Raw genomic sequence first — 20,193 nt, 5'->3', positions numbered from 1 at the left:
TTTTTCCTCACCCTCCAGGGACTCCACACTATCCAAGCCACACTGCCTCGCATTCCCCTCAGCCCTTTTGTGTGTTTGTGGATGCGTGTGTGTGTGAGAAAGCAGACACGTGGTGGAAACCAGCAGGGCCTTGTTTCCTCTGGTTGCTGCTCAACCAGAAGCAAAATATTCCACAGTTCTAACTGGATACTGTGAAGTCCAAAAGCGGTCAGCAATGTGAATCATGTCCATTGAAACACTGCAAGCGGTGTACTTATAACGACAGTAGGCCTTGTAGATTTGTAATATATTTTGTTTTGTTTCTTTTTTTGTAGTGCTCTTCACAAGTGAGAAAAAAGATTTTTTTTTTATTATTTTTCTGTCTGTTTTTTTTAAAATTTTTTTTGTGGTTTTTTTTTTTTGTCGTTTGCTTTTTGTAGTAAAGAAGGGTTGTATTTAGAGGCCAGTAGCTAGAGATCCAACCAGTGGAGCTCATGAAGCACTACCTGGCCTTAAGGCCACCATCCAAGGGAGGTTGGGAAAATTATTATTCACCCAGCCTCCGGAAATGTAATGTACCAGCAGGCAAAAAACAGTTCTTCATGTAGTACAAAAAACAACAAAACAAAATGAACCCAAAAAAAGGAGGAAAATAAAGGTAAAAATGAAACAAAAATAATTTCTTAAATTCTAGTGCCATAGCTTTTTTTGTTGTTTCTATTTTTGTTGTTCGTAACAAAGAGAGAGAGAGAGATTCTACTTATCCGTCTGACACATGCATCCTCATGTGGTCGTTGAAATGCTCGATTTGGTCAAACTTAGCTGGACAGACAGAGCAGACGTACGTGGTCCCCTCCGTGCAGGCCACCACGCCAGCAGGGACAGCCCTCGCGCCGGTGCCGGTGGCTCCGGGCGTGCCGTTGGTGGCACTGTGCAGAGCCACATGCCTCTCCAGCAGGGTCTTGTGGGAGAACTTCTTCTTGCAGATGTAGCACTCGTAGGACTTCTCCCCGCGGTGGAGACGCATGTGCACATTAAGGGAGCTCTTCTGGGTGAAGCGCTTGTTGCAGATACTGCACTGGTAGGCCCTCACGCCAGTGTGTGTCACCATGTGTTTGATTAGGTAATCCTTTAAAGAGAAGGAGCGCCAACAGATGCTGCATTGGTGTGGTTTCTCACCTGCCCATTACCAATGAGAGAGAGAGAGACAGAGAGAAACAGACAAAAAAAAGAAAAATCATAAAATTAAACCGGTTTGGTAGAACTCTTTGCAATAAACTAATGTAAGTCTCATGGGGGCCTTTGGAGAGGTGCTCTGGCTAACAAGAAATAAGTCTGTTAATCAATGTGTTTTGACACACAACATTTTTTTGCAACCAGAGGTTTCAAAATGCTTTACAAAGGGGGTTGGAGGTATTCCCTATGCACATACAGTAAAAAACAGCTCAGGTGATTTCTTCAAGGTCACACAGGAGGCACTGACAAAGACAGGATGAGAGTTAAAAGGTCCTGGCATCCATACCCAGTTTCAATGGCACAGCCTCTCCTGTCTGTGCTCCTGTCTAGCCCCTCATGCTCATTTCTAGACAGGAAGGTCTCAGACATGCTACTTCACCTTTCGGTGCCTCCATTTCCTTACCGGCATGCAATAAAAACAGGGACAAAGCCAGTGATTAGCAGACAGCTAGTACCTGTGCCAGCTGACCTGTGCCAGACTCATTTTGGTCAAATTGCTTTAAATTTCTCAGGAGAGGAGTGATAGAGATTGTCAGAAGAATCCAACACTTTATAAGAGGTTTACATTTGTTGCTCCCTTTTCTGGTCAAATGTCATAGCTGAAGCATGTACAAAGAGCAGAACAGGGAACCTCAGGACACAGAATTGCTTAGCCAGCACCATGCAAAGGGCAACCTAACAGATGAACTTCCATTCTAAGACACAAGAAACTTGAATGATTTGACTGCCCAGTTAAGTAAAATGCCTTATGAGGGAAACTAGAGATATAAAATACTTATGTAATCTTCCACACTGCCTTGTGTGCCCAGGACTGTTGTAAAACTTATTATGGAAACTCATATAATTGAACTCTGATCATGTTCAGACAAACCAGTGACTACAAGGATGAACTGGGAAAAATACTTAGCTGAGGACATATGACTGGTTTGTTCAGACTATTAAATCCTCCTCATGCTCAGAGTTCTGGAAGATAAGGCATGGTCTCACATTTCATGGTATCAAGCAATGTTTTCATGATATGCTGCTGCACTGGTAATGTAGACAACAACCAACACCCTGACTGCCCCATCCAAACCCATTTTTTAATTTGCTTTCTGAATCACTGGTGGTCTATTTCAGGTGTGGAATTCATCATCCCCAAAGCTTTCAGGGATAGAGATGGTACCATAGCTCTGTAAGAATCAAAATGATCCTCTGTTTCACTGACTGAGAAAATTATTTTCCTGTGGTTATTCTGCAATTTCCCTTCTTTTTTTCTCTCCACAGACATCCTGCTTCCTTCTTTTTACAGTCTGTTTGGCACTGTTTTAAATCCTGAAGAGTCACTCTTCAGGGACCATGACATGCCGGTGGTAATATAGAACTCACTCATTATATAGTGAGATTACCATATGCTACTTATATTCAATTCTAAGAGGAGATAATTAAAATGGATTAGATGTGAAAGGCCTACTTTTTTTTCTCCCCAAGTCTCTGTTTCCTTTTATTTCATGGTTTGCATGTATGATGGTGACATCCATGAATGAAATCCACTTGCTGCTCTTCCTGCACTCATGAGGAGTTTGTCCTTACTTGGTGAAAGACACTTGCTCAAAACACAAAGTCCTTACTTCCCTGATGGCTTTGCCACACACAGTGCTGTGTTGTGTGTAGACAGGCCAATATGCTTGACATGTGATGTGGAAAATGATAGCATGTCAGTTAGAATAACATTTGATTAACTTACAAGAGACAGATTGTATTTACAGAGCTCATTTTTGCTTAGGGCAATATATATCCCAGAGTTTGCAATAAATTGGTCTCCTCCACTCTAGACCCTGTTAAGATTATGCTATAAAAACACCTTAATTTTTGCCTGCATAGTTTCTAAGATACACTGCGTTGTGGCTTTTTAATCTTAGCTTCAAAGCCTTCCTGGGATTTCTCCTCCCCAAAAAATCACAAAACTTTAGTTTTTCTTTTTTGTATGCAAATTTTTGTGCTTCTTAAGCGAGCACTGTAGATTCCTTATTCCCATGATTCTTCATCTTCAAGTCAGAGAAAACTTTGCTCAGTGAATTAAATGTGCACGTAATTCCTTTTGCTTCTGTATTTTGTATTTGGCTGGTATTAGACAGCAACATGGGATGACTAGAATCATAGAACCATAGCATATCCTGAGTTGGATGGGAGAAGCAGCAATGTCAGTGCCCTGGTCATGGTCCCCTTTTCCAGCCCCTGTGTTTCTGGAGATGTAGGCTCTGCAGCTCTTTGAACCCTAGCCATAATGGATGCTTGGTGCTGACACCGAGGTCATGGAATCATAGAATCCTGAGTTGGAAGGGACTCACAAGGATCATCAAAGACCATCTCCTGGTCCTGCACAGCAGCACCCCAAGAATCACACCATGTGCCTGAGAGCGTTGTCCAAGAGCTTCTCCAACTCTGTCAGGTTTGGTGCTGTGACCACTTCCCTGGGGAACCTGTTCCAGCGCCCAACAACCCCAACCAAAGGGTGAAGAACCTTTTCTGAATACCTAACCTAAATCTACCCTGAGACAGGTTCACGCCATTCCCTCATGTCCTATCACTGGACAACAGAGAAGAGATCAGTTCCTGCCCCTGCACTTCCCCCCGTGAGGAAGCTGTAAGTCACAACGAGGTCTCCCCTAAATCTGCTAGACTGAACAAGGCAAGTAACCTCAGCCACTCCTCATACAACTTCCCCTCATCCGGTCACCATGAGTAGCCCAGATTAGAAAGGTGTGGAGGCAGCAACGTTGGTGCCCTGACATGATCCCCCTGGCACATCTTTTGCATCCTTTAATCCAGTATTTATTACAGTGTGATATGTAGGAAAAGGCAATAGTGCCTTATAAAGTGCAGACACTGCATGCATCCTAGCACTGTATTTCCATTACATCGTGGGATATATTTAAGTGAGTCTACAGGGAACATGGAAAAATATGAATCACTTATATGTTTGCACCCATGTGGAAGAAGAAAAAGAGGTCTGTTTCTGTCACATGGAAAGCTACATCAGACTGTAGTTTTTGGAAACATAAAAACATACAGAGATATAGAGGCCTTTAAGTTACTGAATTCTGGTTTATGATTACACTCTTCCATGACTTCTCTTGTGAGCGCTCCAAACAGAAAGATTAATGCAAACATTTGCATCTCCCAAACCTCTCCATTTTTCTGTGGATCTTTTCCAGAGCCACTTTGTCTGGCTTCTTTTAACAGGGCTAAGGAAAGTCACCCTGACAGTGGGAACAGCTGTCTCCCCTCTATTTTTGTAATGATCTTGTCCAGCACTAGACAAGGTAGCAGACAGACTTTCTCTGAGGCTGCACACATAAAGATTATTTTCAGGAGGGGTTTCTGAAGCCTAGCTCTCTGTTGGTTAAGGTGAAATTATTCTCCCAGACATTCGAGGAGCCACTTAGCTTCTAAATGGATTTTGAAATGATTTATCTACCCAAATTTTTCCTTGCCACCACAGTTCATTATTTTGGGCATTCTCAGACCCACATAAATAAAATATTAATTCATGATTGGAGATGCCTATCAATTTCCTCAGTTGGTATTACCTGTAGAAGCTAAGAATGTTTTAGAACAGGTCTTCCAGCACTATTCTTTATCTGACTCCAAATACCAAGTGCAGTGGTGGGGGAAATAAATACCAAGCTGGGGGTGGGGGAAATAAAGTATCTAATCTCAGTGAAGCTATTTGTAAAAAAGCCTTTCTAGCTTTTAGAACAAGGATGCAAGCAGATATATTTGACTGTGTTCTGAAGGGGATATTCTTCTGAATAACGACACTATCTGTGTAGTATTTTAGCTACTCATCCACAACAGAAAGATGGAGAATATAAACAGACATAAAGGTAATCTTGGGATTCAGGACTCTTGATCCTTGCAATTATACATTTTGTACCAGTCCTGAGAAGTTGACCTTTTTGTATGTGTACACATACATGTCTGCCTTAGATGTCTAGAGGAGTTTTTCATTTAAGTGATAAATACAGGTAAATTGAAGTTAAAAGTTTATATATGCACATGGAATTGAAATCTATTGCGTGCAACTGAGAGGCATGACCTACATTCCTCCCATACTTAGGGCAATTTTTCCAGGTTCTCCTCCATGTATCACAAACCCAGCATTTATTTTAAGATCTGATGTTAACAAAGCCACTGCTTGGTGAAAGAAATATTTACTCTTTCTCTAAACTAGAATTTCTCTCCAACAGCAGAAAGAGCCAAGGGCTAAAGCAAGCAAAACTTAGTCCTGAACCCATGATAATTCCTCCATGTAGAATGCATTTATATCCTGGCTTTGAAGCCTCATAACTTGGTAACACTAGAAAAAGCCATTTTGGCTCAGTGGCAAATATGGTTACCTATGTTATCTCAATAGACCATACATAATGTACTAAAGCAGCTGCAGTTTTAAACAGAAAGGTGCCGATGTTGTGTTCCATTGTGTTCCACACGTATCCTTTAAATATTTTCTCAATGAACGTTATGTTTCTGTACTCACAGCTAGTGATACCTCTGACTTACCAAGAGACAAGGGATTACAGCAATCAGCTTCAGTGAAGTACACAAAGACTTTCTGACAAATTGCAGATTTACTTTCTTATAGTAGTATGTGAGATCTAGAAAATATGTGACAGTGACAGTGTGTGTGTGTAACATCTGGGCCTGGACCTACTGCTGCAGCTCCACCAGTAATTAATTTGCCCTAACCTCACCACCACTTGAGCTTAACACCCCATAGCTGTAAAACCTACAGGGGGATGCCTTTTCTTAGTAGATACAGTTTTTCTTACGACCTATTAGTTTCCACTCTTCCACTGAATGTTGCCTGGTCAGCTTCCAGGGTACAATGAATGCTCACCATTTCCTTGGATGGATGCAAGACACATTTTACTCCAACTAAAATGAGCTTGTTTCTGCACTGTGTGTAGTTAGGCCCCTGTTTGGGATCCGTATGTTTCTGCAGGGGCTCAACTTCAGCACAGTGAGCCCAGGAAGTGTTCTGTGACACTAGCTCCCTGGATAAGCCCTCCCTCCTGTTTGTGCTGGGGGCTGGCAGGTTGGCAAACAGAATCTAAGTCCATGGTTGTAAAGGACCTTCTCTGGCTCCATATGCAAGCCAGAAGGAAGTACTCTTACCTGTGTGTACAAACATGTGCTTGACGTAGTTCTGTTTGGCGGTGAAAGTCTTGTTACAGAGAGTGCACTCGTAAGGCTTTTTTTCGCCTTGCCCACCCGCTGTGCTGTGGCCTGCAGATGGGGCCAAGGGCTGTGGGGCTGGCAGCTGGGCAGTAAAGGTTGACAGGCCGGGCTGGGACACTGTCACAAACTGTGTCTGTTGGCCAGCTAAAGGCTGGGGCAGGCTGAAGAGAAAAGGCTTAGGGCCACTGCCAGCAGACTGCGTGGTGAAAAGGGCAGGCAGGTAGGTGTTGCCAGCTGTGCCAATGACCTGAGTGTTGCTGGTCAGAGTCAGTGGCATCCTCAGATTGCTGGTGAGGGTTTCTGTCTGGCGTAAGTAGATCTGTGTGGTTGGCAATGGTTGGGCAACAGATGTGTTGACAGAAGGCTGCAAAGCCCCCTTTTCGGTGCTGTTATTGACTGTGAGCACTTTGCTGTCCATTTCAACGTCATTGCTTCTCTCTGGTGAGGAAGAGTTGGCATCTACATGTTGCTGCTGCTGCTGCTGCGGCTGAGTGCCATCAGCAGGGACGTCATTTTGATCTGCTTGAGAGGGTTCTTGCTGCCCATCCCGGCCCAGACCAGCCATAAACTGCTGCTCCATGGAATCAGGCTCAGTGCCAATGGAGGAACTGACACCCGAGTCAAAACTTTCCCCTTTGGGCTCACTCTCAGTGCCTTCTGCTTGGTCAGTGTCCTCAGTGCATTCCTCAGACTCATTGCGCTCAAGAATCTGCACCCTCTGTTGGCCGTAGTAGTCATAGTCGTCCTCCATCTCCTGTTTAATATGGATGTTGCCCATCAGGGTTTGAATTCGGACAGGGCGGGGTTGCTTCCGGCAGTGTGTGGTCTCTGGAGTGGTGGAGAGGTACCGCTCCATCTGCTGCGACCGTTCATGAATCCGGGTAATCCAGCTGGGGTCTTCTATGTGATGGTCCCTGGGGAGTCCCAGGGCTGTCTCATGGTGGCTGACCACAGCTCCACTGTAAAAGGAGCGCTCCCCACTGCCATTTTGCATGGAACAGGCATAGAGGGCTGAATAGATCCTGTCCACACTGTGCTGTGAATGGCTCTGCAGGTAGCCAGACTCCGTGTCAGTGCTCTGCCCCGAGGTGCCTGATTCAGGTGTTCCCCTGGGTGTCTCTTGGCCAGAATCCTGAATCACCGGGTAGACCTCTCCCACATTTTGTGAGACAATCCTTGTGCACTCATCAATCACAGTCTTGATCTGCAGGATGCTGGCGGCTGTGAGGATTTGGAGGGCCTCTGACTGTGAGACCCGCAGCACCCCGCTGTACATGAAGTCAATGAGCTTTTGCACAGACTGGACTGACACCACTGAGGGGATCTCGATGTCACTGTAGCCCAGCAGCAGCTTGTCCTGGAAGAAGGGGCTGCCAGCCGCCAGCACGCAGCGGTGGGCGCGCAGCATGCTCCCGTGGATGCGGACCGTCACGTCACAGAAGTGGCCACGGTTGCGCTGCTCGTTGAGGGTCTCGAGCACAGAATTGCTGAAGTTGTGAAGGTTGATGCTATGAATGCGCTCTGTCATCCCCTTGCAACTGATGTTACCTGGAGCAGAGCAGGTGACAAAAACAAACAAAAAGAACAGAATGAGTCTTGTCCTCTGCAGGGCCACCACGAGAGCACTGGCAAAGGTGACTGCCCACTGTGTAAACAAAACCGATTGCACTGCAAAAATCTCACACAGAGACATCAGTAAGAACACATCATTTTTGTAAGGCTACAAATAAACTTCATTACTCATTTCCAGAAGATCAAGTCCTGAATTTTTGAACAAAACCAAATGCAGACAGGTGTAGCTGGGCCTAAATTCCAATCACACTCCTGGGCCTTGGACTCCCTATCAGTTTATCTGGCTTTAAAAAGCTTAGAGCCAGTCAATTGCAAACACTGAGCACATGGATTAAAGCTGGATTTTAAGATTTGGATTGGACCTATGCCAGAAGAGATCAGAATCTTACTTTAATGACCCTAAGCTGTTAATGCAAAGAGTATATATGAAAATATGATTTCAATCTAGATTGCCTGTGTTTCACAGTACAGTTACTTGTATCAAAAAAACTGGCAGTCACTTTGTAAAATCCAAATCTGGTTCAAGATTTAGGCTGTAAATGTTCCTAAAATCCCATGCACAGTTTTGTCTGGGGTTGTGGTTTAGAACATTTGCTACTCAATAGTGACAAACAGTCCTCTGAAAAAACCCAAAGCAAAAAGTTAACATGAGCTGTCCCCTTCATTTTTAGCATATCCCAAGTTCTGACTTGCACCAGAATGCCATCATATAAAAACAAATGTTCTCCTGCTGTTATTTACTTTACAGAAACTGGAAAATTACAGACATTTACTCCAAGGAAGATTTTGTCTTAGTTTGGCTGAATAATCTAAATTGAGAACAGTTTAGAAAAGCAGCTAACCAATTTGGATACAGAACCAATATAATCTTCAAAATTAACTTTTACAAGTGACTGAAAAGAAACTTCTTAATCTCTCAGTCCACTGTTCCCTATCTTCATCTTGCTTGCTTTGGTTTTAATGCTTTCCCATTTCCTCTCCTGCTCTTCAGCAAGTTTTCATCTATTTAGGTTGTGACAGGCAGAAACTGTGGTTTCACCTTTTAATTATGAAGAATCAGCTGCACCCCTTGATAGGTAAACAAATAAAACACTATTAATATTTTTTTTTCTTTTAGCATTTGTAGTACATACATCACCTCGGTTTCTAGAAACTTAGACAAAGCAATGCTAAATGACCACTAGTATTACAGGCATTTTGTCTTGAATATTCCCACCAAAGATATAACCACTCTTGCCACAATAACTTGTTAATGAGTGAGCATCCAAAAGTAAAAGTTAGTAAGTGTGAGTAAATTAAACTAGCTTATCGTCACTGTCTAACGAATATACAGAGCAAATAAATAGCACTGAAAGCAGTTGAAAGGCATACCCAGGCCTCTTAGCCCAACAATGTCTCTCTGCTTTGCCCTAAGGAGTGCTTTACATCTCATCCACAAGCAGTAGAACACTACTCGCTGCAACTTGCAGGCAAATGTGGCATCCTCCCTGCTCTGCCTTTTTCTTCCCATTTATTCACTACCAACGTCTCGAGCACCCTCTGTTCTGGTGGTTCAAAGAGAAACCGCCTTGGACACTGGTGGTTATTCTAATTCTCTGAAGTAGCTGATCATTAAAGGGAAGCACAAAGGTCAGGAACTGGAAATCACAATGGGCCCAAGCTGTCTGAAGAAGTCTCATGTTAACAGATGTAAACCAACCTGTACCAGAAGGTTATTAATTTCCATGTGTGATTAGCACACTGAAGGGATGCTCACATAGCAGAAACAAGGAGGAAATCACTAACACCATCATGGAGAGTGTGAAATAAATCTGTCTTGTTCATAAGTTTAGCCAGGAAACCTTCTTCCTCTGATGGGACTTACCACAGGACTAGAAAAACATCTTAGAAACTGGGAGACTTTCCTTCAAGGGCATTGCAACCATTATTACATAAAATATTGTACAGAAGAGATGTATTTCCTCCTCCTTCCTGATAGACTAATTCTCCAGGGGCCTCCAGGCCCTTCCAGATGCTTCCCTGCCCAACATGTCTGATCATACAAGAATCCAAAATGGATTTACACAGAAAGTCAGAATCCTTGGCAAAAGCTTTGTATTGGTGCAGCAACAGAAGGAGGGAAAGTTATTGATAAATAGGTGACACCTCTTTTCAAGACTTACTATAGCAAGTGACTGTACAGCTACCCATTTATGTCCATCTATCTTTGAGTAGTGTCAGTGACTACCTGGTTTGCTCCTAGGGCTCATGTTCACAGAAACATGTCTTTATTTTCAGCTTTGTCAAATGAGGTATTTGATAATAAGAAGTAATATGCAGCAGTCTAACCCAATAACCCAAAATCCTACCTTGAACATGCACAATGTGGAATATTCTACACATACCAGAGATGCTACAGACAGGTCTCTTGATTTGAGAAAAAAAACCTACTTTGTTACTATGCAACTTGGCAGATAAAATTACTTTTGTGAGCAGAACTCTGAAAAATGCATCCTTAGGACAACTCCTTTCCAGAAAGGTGTGATACGCATCATGAGACTGGATGACTTCCTGGTAAAGTGAATTCTGCCACTAACCCACAAATCATGTATAGAAAGGAGGAAGGGCAAGGTTCATCTACAAGTTTCAACAGCCCTTCTCAGGTCCTAGCTGTGGGAATCAAGAGTTGTGTATATGTCACGCCACAGTGTATTTGGTCCTGAGCTAACTTGATGAAACAGGCAGTTGAGGTTGATCCTGGCTACAGAAAAGAGGTCTGTGTGCATTTCTAAGAGTGATATGAAGAGCTCTACTATAGGAACTGATCTTGGATGCACCTTGTGGTGTAGGAGTTGGTCTGAAAGCCAACTGAGTCACTTCATCAATGGTGTTATTTTTTGTTGCTATTAGAGTTTGCTCTTAAAAAGATCCTCTCATTGTTGGAACATCTACCACTTCTTCCACTGAGAAGCAACTGAAATTTACTCCTTGAGGATAAAAGAAGAAGGGTGGTTGGAAGAGACACACAATAAATGGTTAAAAAAAGCTAATACAGATTTTGAGGATGATTTTTCTAGGCCACTTTCCTCGACATTCAACACTGTAAACCGTATCTATCCAAAGTCCAGGCAACCAAGTAATCTGCATAAGTGTCAGAAACACTACTACACAAGCCACATCGGTATAAAGAGCAGTCTTAACAAATTCCAGAGATTGGTCTGTAGCAAAACCTGCTGTCCAATGCAGATCCTTTCCCTCTCTGCAGGAAACCGGGTCCAGATCCAAGTTTCGTGGTTGACCCCTACTTTATGCTGTACTAAGCTGAAAGTCCAAAGGTGACGTTCCCCACAAAACACGAACTGGCCAATGCAGGTTTGAGTCTAAGTAAATGCCACATTCTGACAAAGACTCCTAGAGCCTTGGACAAGCCAGAAAGTGTGTCAGCTCCTCACAAGGCCCAGCTGCACACATGCACACTCATCTGCTCGTCACTGCACAGAATGCCCAGCTCAGGAAAAAGACTCCTGTCTCAGGCTCTTCTCAGGCCTGCCACTCTTTTAAACTCGAGACAGTGGGAAACTTTCTGTGAAATTCAAGTGGTCTTTGTTAAGTACCCCCCTTTTTTTTGTCCAGTAAACATGATGTAGAGATCCCAATGGACTTATTCTGAGAAACTCCTGTAAAATGGTTTTGTCCTCTTTCTGTGAAGCAAGTTCTGATTGGAGGGGTATTCACAAACCATATAGGAAAGAATGGATGTGAAAATGCAAAGGCCATTCTTACCCAGATGGGCAATGAATAGGCATTTGCCAGTTTAAAAAAAAAAAAAAAAAGGCAGAAAAAAAAGAAAGGAAAAAAGCCTAGACAACTGCACAGATTATGCACATTTGAAATCCTCCTGGGATACAATTTGAAGCTGGCATGGCATAAAGGTGAAACATATTACTGTGCAACTTTGAAAAAAGCTTCATTTGCTCGTATGCAAATGCACCGATTAAACTGTCAGGCTATTCACAGAAACATGCATGGAATTCATCCTCAACTAGTAAGAAGGAGCACAACTTGGATGGGAAAGGAAAAAACTTTTGTTGTGTAATACATGACTGAATGCTTAGATTAGTGTTTCCCTGAATCTCACCCACCCCTCCTGCTGACTTTTATGCTATGGGCATTCAAAAGAAAGTAGGTTTTACCATGACAATAACAATGACAAGCTCTCCAAGTACAGTACCAAAGGAGAAGGCAATGACAGAAGGAAACAGCAGGCAGTGGACTCCTGGAAGATGCTATAGAAAACGTGGAAGTGCAGCAGTGAGGTACATCAAGAATGGCTTGAGGCAGTTTTCTATTTGCCAGAGTTACCGTACTTAGACCTACATAGAGTTAGGAAGTTATGGCTCTAAATGGTCATTTTTTTGTTTGTCAAAACGATAAAAAATGACCAGAAAACATGTGATGTAGTAGAAGCAAAAATATGTACAGAATGCTGAACACTGCAGGCCATTCACAAATGGCTACGCTGTACATTTGAAAATGCATTTAGTAAGGTTTTTTCCTGTACAGCCACTAGATGTCCCTTTCTGCAAAGGCAATTCCTGAAAGTCTTAATGCTCATAACTGAAGGATATCAGAGAATTTGATTTTCTCTAGTGTCTTTTAAAATCACAGTATCTCAAAGCTCACTGCACAGTAATGACTACCATTTCTAGAAACACAGTGGTGATGAATCCACCACAGCTACTGTAACTCAGCAGTAGCTCAGTACAGCCTTCACCTGAAGCAAAACTGCCTAAGATGCTGGAATCCAAGCTTTTTTGGAAACTCACTGTGTGCTCTTTCACAGGAATGACTAGCAGAGTGAAACCCAAAGACTGTGTGCTTTCATACTTATGGGGAATAGAAAATAATTGTCTTATATTCTTGACAACTGGTGGGCTTGCTGAGACAGATATAGATTTAGTTTTTGCCTCAATCTTCTGCAGCAAAATTTAGAAAATTGTCTGGCAAAACATCTTACTGATGTCTCACTTAGACCAGATCACCTAGAACTAGCTTGGTGTTTTTGCCTAGTTTGTCTTTCTGAGAACCTTCTCAAGCCTTGCATTGAGAAGAATGCACACTTTGAGAGGTGGTGGAAATGCTGGAGATGTATCTTGCCGGAGACAGCACATGGTCTCTATGTTTTTATTATCAAAATGACAAGTGCTTCCCTAGTTGGGAGAACACCCTGGGCTCAGATGAAGATGTAGAGTTAGGCTTAGCAGGTGGTCTTCCTGCTTCTGGAGCTGTTTCTCTGCCAACAGTAATCCAGCCACTAGCTCCTGGGAGCACAACAAACCTAATAACCGGCGGCTGCTGGAGACAAGCAGTATCATCTAGTCCTTATTCTCTTCCTCTACCATGTGTGGTTTTGGAAATCTCTAATCCTTGGTCTCCACATCAACTGCTGGATGACCACAGCCTCCTGTTTGTATCAAAAGGATGCATTAGGTTCTTCAGACAGTCATCTAGTCTACTACTTTTCCTCATGTGGGAATAATTTATCTACACTATCTCTTCACAAATTTGTCTACCATGTCTGCAAAAACAGCATCGTGGATTTCACCTCCCTCCCCAGACAGACTGTCTACTGTCTTTCTAGCAAGAGAGATTTCTTAGTATTTAACTTTGAAACTGATTACTCAACCCCTTCCCCTAACAGACAGGGAGAACTATTGACCATTTTCCTCTTTATAGCACTCTCTCATATACTGGAAGGTGCCTCACTTTTCTTCTACTTTTCTTCTTTAGACCTGTCTTTTCTAGAAAATACAAACTCAGGTCTCCAAATCATCCTCATTGGTTATAGGTATTCTCCTCGTTCTTATCTTCTTCTATCTTCTCTCCAGCTTGTCCTTCTTTCACTTAAAATGCAGCTCCAAAGTGGGTAAAGTACTCTAACTGAGGGAGGTGCATGAAGGAGTTGCCTATATATCATTGTCTATGATACTTGTTAAAGACCTTACAGAACAAATAACCCCAACCAAACAAAGCCCTGTTACCAAAACAGATTTTCCTTAAGAAAGATATATGTGAGTAAAGAATCCTTATGTTGGAATAAAAATCTCAACTCTTTCATAAACACAACAGTTCCGTGGAAATACAGCATTTCCATCACAATATGTGAAAGCTACTCCAGCCCCACAATTTCCATACGAAGTCCTCATTTCCATACATTCGTGTCTTGTATTCCAAACTTTGCACTGCAACAAGCATGGGTGCTTTCTTCAGCTTCAATGACCTGACTTATGCCAATTGATAAAGCTTTATTTTCTGTTGTTATCAAGTTAGTTACTATAAAACTGGATTAATAGAGCAAAAATTCCTATATAGTGTTTTCATACACAACATTAGTACTGCATCAGCTTCCAACTCTCTGGCACCAATTTAGTGGAGTAACACTTCTTTCACTCAAGGAAGTGACCAGGATTCAAATCCTGAAAACCTGGCAATGTCTGACTTCTCAGTACATCTTAGAGATGCGGGAGAGACCAATTCAGCCACACCTGCTCAGACTGATTCTTCTGAATATTTGGCCTCATTCTAAACAGAGGCCTGCAAGAGGAAAAGCTTATATGAAGTTTCAGGAATATAGAAGAACATTTGTATCCTCAGCAGGAGATCTGACCACGAGTAGCCCTTGCTTTCTGTTGCTTTAAAGGTTTGCTGGAGTTTTCACCCAATCATCTGCTTGAACATCTTGAAAATCAGTATCTCCTTCTATAATATCTATCCAAAACAAACACCAGATGACACTACACAAATTGCCCTAACCCTACCAGATTGTTGTTAGAATCAAAATATGTAGCAGTCTACATTTAACAGGAAGTACTGTATTTTTACCAGCACAACATCTATTAATGTGTCAGTAATACACTCTATGGAAGAAAGAATCACTGTGTTCTGAAAGCTGTCAAACTTCTCTAAATTTTGTAGCTAATAACTACATTCGTTTGAAAGACAGAAATGCATGCACACATGAACACAACCTTATTCTCCAAGGAGAAAACACACCAAGGAGATGGCAAATAAGAGTGAGTTTGTTTAAACTTTTTTTCAGGAGCCCTTTTCTGCAGACTAGAGAATGCTCAGCAAATTTCCTATGGATGATTTGTTCAGTTAATTGCCCTGTCCTTTTTAGCATGTACTGAATGATGAGATACCCGTTTTACATAAAACTAAGTTTAGAAGACTAAACCATAGGTGTTCTGTACAGAAAATGGCTTCTATACCCAGAGGACATAAATCTCCAGTGTCAAGCACAAAAGCCTCTATTTCAGCTTCCAGGCCTGGGGGCAGGCAGGGAGTCACCTTCCTATGCTTTGCCTGACAGATGTCAGGAGGTGTCTGTCCACACTAATCCTGTCTGCTCTACAGTCCACAGGTGGCAATGTCTGTGCCTCAGTTTTCTCCACACCTTGAACAAGGACAGCATCATGCACCCGGTCCTGCAGGGCTACCTGCCTCCAGGAATTTTAGTGGATTGTTTTGCACCCTTGGATAAAGAATACTACAGAAATATCAAGAATTAACTCCACAGGCGTCTTCAAATTTTATTCTCCAGGCTTACAAAAACCTAGTTTTCTTTTCAAACTACTCTAGTGGCTAATTTTTCTATTCCTCTTTAGGGTCAGCATCCTGCTTCCAATTTACTTACAATTGTAAAACACTAGGTAAAAACTGGCTCCAATTCATAGCAGTGTAGTGACCAAAGGCTCCAGTGTTAACAGCACATTCAGCTATTTTTAAGTTAGAGAAGTACTACATTTTGAGCCAGGATATTTACTTTTCTCACTCTCAATCCAATTTGTATACTTGCTATTTTAGAAATTCCAAAGACACTTCAAAGAGGATACAGGCAAAAGCCATTTTTTATTCCCAGGCACATATTTGGGGTCCAGTCAAATATACCTCCACATTCAACACATACACTCTGATTATCTCGGTTCCTCTCGCAGACCTTGTCTGCAGACCATCTACAACCATGCCATTGTATCTCCATAGCACATATGTGGACTGCATTGATGGAGGATACCTCTCCTGTGGGTACCCTCAACACCTCCAAGCAACATGTATGACATTACAGAAGAAGCCTCAGAGCTGTCATAGCTGCATTAACAGGGATTTCAACAGGCTGTGGCCACAGCACGACAAGGGTGTTAATTCCCGTGTTCCAGTCAGTTGTAATCTATTTATGTTAGTGAAATATAAGTTTGCCAAAGAGCATTATAATGCACTTTTTAAAAATGTAAAGGGAGAAAACTGCACAACTGCCCTCTAAAAACAGGAAACAGAGAGAAAATGTGGTGCCACATGATGGCACCATTTCCTAGGAAAAGAAACAACGCTGTGCTCGTCTCTTCTGTAAGAGATGTTCAGTAGGGAACATTTTCATGTTCTACACGAAATCCATTTCTACCACACTCTCTTGTTCCCAGAGAGCTCATGCATGATCCTGTCAAACCCCAGCATGGTCCCACTGTTTTAACTGGCTATAAGTTTAAGGCAGTTCATATTTTTAAAAATCTAGGTGCCATCTATTGCTCTTTTCCTTCCCAGTGCCAGGTGCTGTTACTCAGAGTGCATGTTTCACTGGTGGACCCACAGCACGAGAGTCACTGAGCAGGGAAAGAGGGACATGGGCCAGCAATGCTGGTGTGAGCACTCCCTACTCAAAAAAAGATTAGGGGGGATGCTTCTTGGAACAAAAAAAATTCTTTGGAAAATGTAGGCAAACAAGGTGATTTGTTTTCCTATTCTATGGTCCTGATTAAAAGACTACTCTAGTCCTTAAGAATACCTCCACCTGCTTTAAAGGCTTTTGTTTAAATCCTAATAGTGTATTTCAGACTGAATCCCCATAAGGGAAGTGGATAAGGATTACTTTTGGTTGTCTTGCTGTGGAGGGACTGTATAAACTTATATCCTCTCTCAGAAACCTTGTTTAGGGAGGAGAAAGGGCTGGGGTTGGAGGTGGGAGCTGAGTCTGGAGAAGGAATGGATTAGAAGTTAATAGGTGCAAATATATTAAAACATGTCTCTGAAAGAGACAATTGCTATTCCATGAACTCCTTCATGTTCACCCTGTATTGTTAGGTTTTCCTTCAGGCAGAAAGACAAGGAGGAAAAGCTTATCAACCTGAGTGTGGTTAAATACAGTAAGCCTGAAAGCTTGTGGGCTTTGGTTAAAAGGAAAATATAGATTAAAACCTCTTGAGGTAATTACCTGTTTAGGAGGTTTCCATTCAAGCTAGAATTCTCTACAGGGAGTGTTTGCAGCAGTCTGTTAGGAAAAGGGTGCAGTCAGTTATGGTTGAGTTCTGTGGGAGAGCAGTGCTTATTTCCTCCACAGTTCCAGAGAAAAGCCTTTCAGTCTAGGTTTTGTTCTGGTCACAGAACTATGGTTGATGGGAGAAACAAGGGATGGATGAAAAATTGTAAATGCCAGTCCTCAGGGCTGAGAAAAGATTCTTTTATCTCTTCCAGTGCCTCTCTCTCAGCCCTGAGTAGAGGAAAGCTACCACATGAAAATGCTAGATTTTATTTGGTTATTTTTTCCATTTGTCTTTTTTATCTACTAGTGAAAGGATAATTGTTAACTAGTACAACTGGGTGCTTTGGTGAATATTTCAACTTAGAAATGTCGTGAGACACATATTCATACTATTTTGGACTGTGGCTTCTTTATTTTGAGCTTATGGGACGAGTGTTCAGGCCTGCTTATAATTCAGATTTAAATATCAGTGGGAAGCAGCACATGCTCATGTCTACAATACTGAAGGCCACAGGAAATGTTACTGTCCTCAGTGAGACCTCTGCAATCTCTGGGAACAGACTTATTTCCAAAATCACCTACTTAGTTTTGATAGGAATAGAAATGTATGGCTGAATGCTTTAAATTAATAAACCAAGGCAATAAGCAAGAACACAGCGTTCCTGGGTGGCTTGATATCATCAGATGGAACTCTAGCATTAAATGTACATTGTCAGTTCCAGTGCTTCCCCCCACTCCCTGGGGAAAAGGCCCTGGAATTACACATATACACAAGCATTCAGACACCAACAGGTGATATTAATGCAGTGCATGAGAGTTATTTCTCAGGTCTGCCTTCAGGCACATTCTACCCTCTACTCAACCAAAAACACTAGAGATAGCATCTGGGAGTTTTACTTTTGAATACAGGGAATATGCTCAGTTTTGAAATGTAGCATAGGATCAAAGCACAAGGTATTCTTGTTAAAATTGACATGGTTGCCCACACAGGCATGAAACTACGAGAAGTCCCTTTCTCTGTTTTTATTTCCTGTATCATACCCCTTTTCACACAAAAATTGCTACTTTGTGTTTTTTTCTCTATCTCTGTAACATCAACAAATTACACGTTATCACTCCTATCATCTAGTTATAAAGAGCCTTTCAAGATTTTTAATAGATGCACAATATTGCTACACTTACATTTTCACTGGTTAAGAACGCAAAAATAGCTGTTGTGAGATTACTCTTAATTTATACTACTTCCCTCTCGTGGGCTTTCAAGAAGAAGCGTTTCACCACATGTCACAGATTGATACAGAGTATATACACTGCACATCCCAGCCGGGCAGAGATCCTTTCAGTGTTTAACACAACAAAGCTGAGAGGAGTAGGGGTTCTAGGATTTGTTTGTCTCTTTTTTCATAGGTGCAGTTAATTCCTCAAGGAGCTATTTGTGCTGACAGATTCTTGAATTCTCTTTGTACTCTCTTTCCTGAGTGGTAGATACATAAGACTGGATCTCATGTTATTTTAGCCTTGTGAATGACTCCATGCATAATGAAAACAGTCACAGAAAACATAAAGGAAGACATGGCACAACGGCATCTCCTCTAGAAATGACAGCACCTGGTATCCTTGGGAATTCAAATGCACAGTGCCAGCCAGAACACACCGCTGTGGTCTCCATGCACTGTGATGCCAGGCAAACACCCTGATGCAAATGAAGTTTAGTGACATTCTGATGGCTTACAGCTGACTTTCACCCATGGAGCAGATCAAACACCACGTTTCTTGTGAACATGATTTTCCCCCACAACACCTCCTAGCACACTTTATAAACTTTAGTAGGTGGTATTAAACAATCCCTTCGTTTTATGTTTCAGGTTCTCCCCCACTACCATGTTAAGGCTTCAGTTCAAAAAAAGGTTCAAATGAAAGAGCTCCCTCTGTTCAGTTGTGAACAATGCAAGAATTGTTTTGGTTTTCTCTTATTTGAATACTGGTTTGGCCATACCTTGTTCTAAAGTTACTGAGGGGGATCACAGCACAAAGATTACACGGCTATTCTACCACAGGTAAGCAAAAGAGAAGAAAGCAACTATGAAAGCTTATGGGAGACGAGCAAAAAGCTCCAGTGCTGAACAGATCACAGTGGTGAAAAGGAGCAGGAGGTGACCAAGCATATTTTTACACCTGTAACTTTGGAGTTGTGTAGCTGCAACAAACCAGGCCACTACTACACCAGTCAATGCTTCTCAATGTGTGGAAGGTGTCTCCCTACAGCACACAAGGGACTAACCAAGAAAGATGCAAGCACTGAGCTACGCAGCATTTTAACAACCCACAGTAGGACAAAAGGAGATGTAGATGCAGCTGCTTCAGTTTCCTTCAAGCAAGAGTCACCTGTCAAAAGCTGAAGTGTTCCTCTGAAGACCGTATTAGGGAAACGGCACATTTGGTTTAGTCTTCTCACCCAATTAAAACAGAGGAGATGACAGCAGTAGCATGTATGGTTAAGACATGAAATAACAATGATTGGCATGCCATGTTTGACATCCTTCAAGCAGATCACAAAGTGACAGTTTTGGTATGTGCAACTTTGAGAAGAACAACTACTGAAAGGAAAAAAAGAAGAGGAAGTTAGTCAGAAAGAGTCTGAAAGGAAAAGATAAGGAAGTAAAATCCGTAAGAACGGCAGGGAGGTGGCCTTAATAACACTTTTAATAGAGTCCATATGTATATCCAAGGACAACAACAGAAAAATGAGGAAGCAGAAAATGCTACAATGGTTAAATAACAAGGTATAAGAGTTCATTAAAGCTGAAAACTTATTCTTCCAAACATGGAAATCATGCCCAAGTGACATTAATAGAACTGAGCATAAACTGTAGCAGACTAGATGTAAAACA

At 42.0% G+C, this 20,193-nt stretch overlaps 1 protein-coding gene across 2 annotated transcripts in view; it reads right to left on the bottom strand.

Annotated features, from left to right (window-relative positions):
• Window positions 1-278: 278 nt before the first annotated feature.
• The window catches only part of ZBTB20 (zinc finger and BTB domain containing 20), a 444,236-nt gene continuing 424,321 nt past the window's right edge, over window positions 279-20,193 (bottom strand). For both annotated transcript variants that reach the window (XM_082279327.1, XM_082279328.1), the window contains 2 exons: window positions 6,376-7,986; window positions 279-1,158 (listed from right to left, as the gene is read on the bottom strand). In XM_082279327.1, the coding sequence (XP_082135453.1) occupies window positions 740-1,158; window positions 6,376-7,966 (2,010 nt within the window). In that variant the 5' untranslated portion in view covers window positions 7,967-7,986 and the 3' untranslated portion in view covers window positions 279-739. The remainder of the gene's footprint in view (window positions 1,159-6,375; window positions 7,987-20,193) is intronic.

This window comes from Coloeus monedula, assembly GCF_965178545.1.
Source record: "Coloeus monedula genome assembly, chromosome: 3".
Classification (NCBI taxonomy): domain Eukaryota; kingdom Metazoa; phylum Chordata; class Aves; order Passeriformes; family Corvidae; genus Coloeus; species Coloeus monedula.
This window is presented reverse-complemented; position numbering and strand designations above follow the sequence as displayed.